The sequence below is a fragment of the Centruroides vittatus genome, unplaced genomic scaffold (genome assembly GCF_030686945.1).
Source record: "Centruroides vittatus isolate TY-2023 unplaced genomic scaffold, ASM3068694v2 contig_680, whole genome shotgun sequence".
In the NCBI taxonomy this organism is placed as follows: Eukaryota; Metazoa; Arthropoda; class Arachnida; order Scorpiones; family Buthidae; genus Centruroides; species Centruroides vittatus.
The window spans coordinates 1264213-1270472 of NW_027122427.1; the positions used below are offsets into that span (position 1 = coordinate 1264213).

A 6260-nucleotide genomic window follows, 5' to 3' on the forward strand; every position below is an offset into this window, starting at 1 on the left:
GCATAGCTATGGCCTGCCTTAAGCATGTCCAATAAATTAACTTTCTCGTTCAATGTCATCATTTTTCTCTTCTTCTTGGGTTCACTAGAGGATTTAGAGGGTGGAGGATGTTTAGGAGCCATTTTCAAGGGCATCACAAGCACTATTTTGAACAAAAAGACACAAGAAAACAACAAAAATTAGCACACCTCGAGACTAAGCATCACTGAAACATTGATTTGAATGAGCGTGGTCGTCTTCGCTGGGTATGAGAGCGAAGGTGGAAGAAACGTCTAGGCCAATCAGCTTGCGAGATTCCCGAGTCGGGAGGGATATCAAATGGCGTGATGCTAGCCAGCCAATCAGAGACGTGGATTTTGAATTGTGTGGGCACTCCCTGCCTTCTGCTAGCGTGCAAGCAACTTCCTCAATTTTGAGTTTTTGATGAATATTTTTGAAAAATCTGCGATATACTGAGGCTGCGATAAAGTAGCGAGAGATTACTATATATATATAGAATAGATCTTTATACATATTAAAAATATATTCTTAAAAGAAACAAGTAATTATGTATTGTGACATTAAAAATTGCAGCCCGGCATTGTGACAATCATATTTTTTAATTTATTTAATTTAAAATATATGCTCTCCATCTCAAAATTATTAGTAATGTCTTACCCCTGTACATCGTACTTTTCCTTTAACAACAGAGTTGTGTCAGTCATCTATTAACTGCTTTCAGGGGAAAAGTTTTGAATTAAAATAACGTGACATCTGGTGCAACTGGAAGTTTGTATATAGTTAATCGGGGCCTCCTGCCGAAGATTTCCATATCTGGTCTCAGTTTCATCTATCTAACTGTTCTCAAGATTAAGGAAAGACAGACGAATGGATGGGCAGACAGACAGTGACAATGGGATTTAGAGGTCTACAATTTTTTCAAATTGCAGTCCAATTATTAATAATATAATAATGGTATAGGGAATAAACTACAAATAAAAATTTATCATTTCAAAAAATTTGAGCTTTACTTCATTATGAAATGGCTGGTTTTATCTTTAAAAATAAAATTTATGTTTTGATAAATTTTAATTACCGGAAATAAAATTTTATTTAAAAATTAAATTAATGCCTAGAATAACAAGATTAAAGAAACACTGTAGTTCCTAGAAATAAAATAACATATTTTGATAACATTTAAATGAACTCATAGGACTTTGCTTTGACCAGTTTTGTTTGACACCATTAGAAATTCAATTTAAAACATTATTTTGGATTTAAAAAAGATTAAAATGTTCTATAACTGATCAAAAAATTTGCTTGGTTAAGAAATAAGTTAAAAACTGTAAACCAAATTCAAAATTCTTAGACTACAATTTCTCTCATTTCAATAAAATAAATATATATAAACAATGCTAAATGTTTATATATATATATATATATATATATATATATATATACTGTTTATAAACACAAATATAATATTACTACAAAATAAATAAATGAATCACAGCTAACTAGTTAAAATTATTAAAACAAATTCTACATTTTAAAACCAATTTATTATTAATAGGAACTGAGGATCCTATTAATAATTATCACTGAAATGTGAAAGGAGGAATCAGTCACAGGAACTCCATCCACTCCAAAGGCTATATAATTACACGAATAAGTTTAAAAAGTTATTTTAATTACTGTATTTATTATTTACAATTAAGAAAAAATGTAAAATATGAAAATGTATATGCAATTTTTATGATTTATGTCAAATAAAAAAAATTAGTATTTTATGTTTTGTAGTTTTCTTTTTAATGCAATGCCATATTAATGCTTTTAGGGCTTCTTCCAAACAAGTCTGCATTTAAATGTGATGATCACAAACATCTATCCCCAAGAAGAATTCAAAACAATGCTTTCTGGCAAACCAGAAACAATACCTTAACACATTCACACTAGAAACAACACCTTAACACATGCTGCCAATTGGCAGAATGTGCAAATTCATTTTAAAATTTAAAAAACTTACTTTAAATAATAATTAGTTTAAAAAATCTCAATAAAATATTCATAATGTAATATTAATTACCATAAAAGTATATTTTGAAATTTTTTAAATAAATTTTAAAAAATATGATTATATATTCTAAAAATTCTGTTTAACCTATATTAAAATTAATAACAAGTATTATTTAACATTTAACTGAATAAAATATAAAGTTTTTAATTTTTTAAATTATGTTTAGTTTGAAATTTATATTAACATAAAAAAAATGTTTATAAATATTGTAGAACATAAATCAGTTAAATGTAGATTATTATTATAAAGAAAGTGGGGAAAAAGGTTAAAAAGATAAAAAATTAAATGTAATCATTTATAAAATAATGATGATTTATCATTTTGTGATTAAAAGAAAGAAAAAGCAAATTCTGTAGATAAGATATAATTTAAAATTTCAAGACAAATTTCGTTTTGATTTTATTTACACAAAATTATTTCAAAAAGACATCTTTAAAAGTTTACTTTCATGGAATTTTATGCCAATTCTCTAATTAGAAAATTGAGGTCATGCCAAAAAAAGATTTTAAAAAAATGCTACAAAGCCAAAACACTATATCAGATTCTCCTTCTATTTTTACTTAGAGTGTGAGTGCACTTTGCTATGAAGTAATGTCTGACAGCTGAATTGCTGGAACAACTAATGGGCTGCCATACCCAAAGTCTGAATTTTGAACTTCCGTAAGGCAATGACATACAATTTTTCCTAATTTGATAAACAAATTTACCTTAATTCCCAAAACAGGTTACAATAATTCATTTATGAAGGTTACAAACATATACACATAATATTATGAAAGAATTTGTTAAGTAATTACTCTGCTTTACTTACTTCTTGCTTCATTATTCATATTTTCTTTTTAGTTCACAATATTAGTAATATCTTATCATTTAACTAGATTTTTTAGCATTACTAGGCCAACTTTTATTTCCTATTTACTGGAAACTTTTATTATATAATGAAAATAAATTCTATTTTTTACAGATTCTATATTTATGGAATAAAATTTCTCCTTAAAAACAAAAAAAAAACAAAAAAAAAAAAAAAAATAGAATTGTAATAATATAACTAGGAAATTCAATTAAAATTTGTTTTATTTTTTAAATAATTAATAATATTACAAACTTTAAAGACATATACATATGCATAATTTATACCATTTAAGATGTAGTAATTCAATAAGCTCTATTTCCTGATGTTGAAACACTTTGTAATAAATTATATATTACATATTTATTATGTAAAATATTTAATAAAAGTAACTGCATTTTTAAAATTATACCATAGTTTAAGTATTATAAAATCATATCCTGCAGAAGTACAGCATTTAATTAGAATGATACTGTTGATATCAGTGCACAGACAGTTACAAGTGATAAATAGTCTATTTTTATAACAATTATCTTGAATTTTCTTATCTAAAAATACACGGGATGACTACATACAAACTATAGCAAACACGTGTTTTTATTGATGTTCTCTCCAAAACATTTTTAAAATACTATTTTTGCTTTAAAACTGTACAGTTTTTGTTGCCCTATTTGCCTCCTATGTAATATTATTATAGATTTTTTTAACACAAGTTTTAAAGCATATTTAATTCTGTTTATGTAGGATAATTGCACCTTAAAAATATTTAATTTTGTTTCTAATAAATCATTACTTATTAAAAAATTCATAATTTTTTGCTGCACACTATACAATAATCTAGCATTATAGCAGTTTTAGCATAAAATTGCTATATATAATAATTAACAATTTAAATGTTATATAAACTACAGATGTAATAAGGGATAAGAAGTGTTTGTGAGTTTAAAAATGTAAAAACCAACGTCAACAAGCTATAGGTATGTGGGGTACAACCGCCATTTTCACAGCAGGAAGTCTGGCATGATGATGATTATTCTAGAAGTAAATCTGTTGTTTTCTATTGGAATTGCTTCTATTTTGATCACTTTTTTAAAAAAAATCTATCAGCAATTTGGTAAAGACATCGCCAGCTTAAAGCAAATGAATGGATTCTCTTGAATAACAAACACGCCTGTTTGTTTACTTCCACGCGGGTCTTCCTACAACAAAATGATATTTTTAAAGCCAGTATGAAACAGAACTGGCGACCTTTGTATAAAGTCTGTTTCAAGGTTACATGTACTGAGAAAAACACAATCATTTGCAAAAATTTGAACATAAAACCAGTTTATAAAGTTACGACTTTTGTCAAATATAAACACAGTCGTGTTTTAGTAGTTTCTGTTTAAATTATTCAAATAAAAATTTAAGAGATTTTTATTTTAAACTTTATTTTTTTTTAATAAAAAAACTTAAGTTTTTATTAAGTCAGGAGGTTTTATTATTAAAAAATTATATATTTTTTTTCAAATATAAAATCAGTAAATATATATATTAAGATAAAAAAAAATTGCTTTTTTTAAACATTTTTAAAGCATTACGTATACAAAAAGTATGCTAAATATTTAATATAATTAATCAAATATTAAATATTTATTTTTTATATTAAGTAAAGCGCAAATTTTTCCAATTAAAAAGGTACAATATTTTCACGTTCAAAGTAAGAATTTCCATAAAGTAATAATTAAAGTACATGTATTATATATATATATATATAACATACAATACGTGTACTAAGTAACCTTTTGATGATTTTCCATTCAATAATTACTCACCTTTTGATGATTTTCCACTAGATAATCATATTTAGTTAACTTTAAAACCAAAAATGCTCTGAATAACTCCCATGTTGTTTTACTCTTGTAGGCCGACTTGGTGTCTTCAAATGTCAGGTCCAGTGGGTCTGGCTGCCTGATTCTTTCCGTCTGCGAAGAAACAACTGTAGTTTCTGACGTTACAACGGTCGCCGAACTTGATTTACATCTTAAAATCGCGTAATTATATCTATAACCGCATTTTAAAGCAAATTTTGCGTATCTAGAAGTTGCCGATACGCCACATAACATGGCCATAATTAAAAAGACTTCCGAACGGCGAGAGGCTAAGAAGAAATAGGTGTGCGATCACGTGGGATGTGTCCACCAATAATAAACTCCCAACGTGCCGCGCCGTAACGTAATGACGATCGAACCAATCGGAAAGTTGGCTATTTTGACGTAGTAGCGAAATTGATTCATTTATTAACGCGTGGTCGTGACACGTGTAGAAAAAAAATGTCTGTAGGCCTATAGATTTTTTTTCACTGTTTTAAAGTTTTGTTATGTAATTGGTTAATTCATTTATTATAAAATTGGCACGACGGTTTAACGTCTGGCCTATAAAGCTGACATTCAAAACAGCTATTTACAGAATTACAAATTGCGTAAACGGGATATCGTAGTAAATATAGAAATAAATAAAAATATAGACTATCTACTTAATTAATTCATTTTTGATTATTTAAACGAGTTTAAAATCACATAAAATTATTATAAATTTAATTTATTTTCTTAGAAATTTTTTATTTAATGCTGAAATCTTATATGTGAGCTATGTTTTCTATGTTTTGTATTTGAAATTTTGATGTTTGTTGTATTCGTGGTAAAATTTTAAACTTTAATAATGTAATTTAAACGATTTCTTAACGAAATTATAATATAAAAATTTAATGATTGCCCTTCTTTAGTCGATGAAATTAATGTTTTAGTAACAAGTATAGGCCTACAGTACGAAGGACATGAATTTGCGTAGTAAATCTTGCACTTTTTTTCCCCTTTCTGCTTGAGATTCACGTTAAATCTATAAAAATTACTATAAAATTTGATGTTATCTTTTCAATAGCTACAATAGCACCATTTCGAACATTAGCTAGATCTATAATTCTTTTGCAGTATATGACTTAATAAATTCCTAGGTAAAAAAAAAAAAAAATCCAAGAGTGCTAAAATGAGAGAACTTGATGATCAACTGATCATTAAAGACAGATAGAATCTTCAGAAATTTGTTTACTAATTCTTTGTCGGTAGAGTCAGTTTCTTTCTCTTAAACTTTTCTCAAGTTTCATTGTTCTTCAAGTCTTTTTACCTTGTATGTTATTATCAAACTCGTTCCTGTACATTTATCGTTACTGATATGGGTGTGAAAGGGAAATAAAAATAAATTAAACATTTAGAAAGACATAAATTTGTGCATTTCATTATGCTAATATATAAAATTTTTAATTTTAACCTAATAAATAGCCACTTTTGAAATATTCTGTATATTTTAATAAATTGT

The 6260-nt window shown here is 26.6% G+C and overlaps 1 protein-coding gene across 2 annotated transcripts in view; it reads right to left on the bottom strand.

Moving 5' to 3' along the window:
* slgA (proline dehydrogenase slgA) overlaps window positions 1-5048 on the bottom strand; it is a 32832-nt gene extending 27784 nt beyond the window's left edge. Inside the window, exon 1 of one of the 2 annotated variants that reach the window (XM_067276177.1) lies at window positions 4721-5048. In XM_067276177.1, coding sequence (XP_067132278.1) covers window positions 4721-5017 — 297 coding nt within the window. In that variant the 5' untranslated portion in view covers window positions 5018-5048. The other variant, XM_067276178.1, reaches the window with a different exon arrangement.
* Window positions 5049-6260: the final 1212 nt, after the last annotated feature.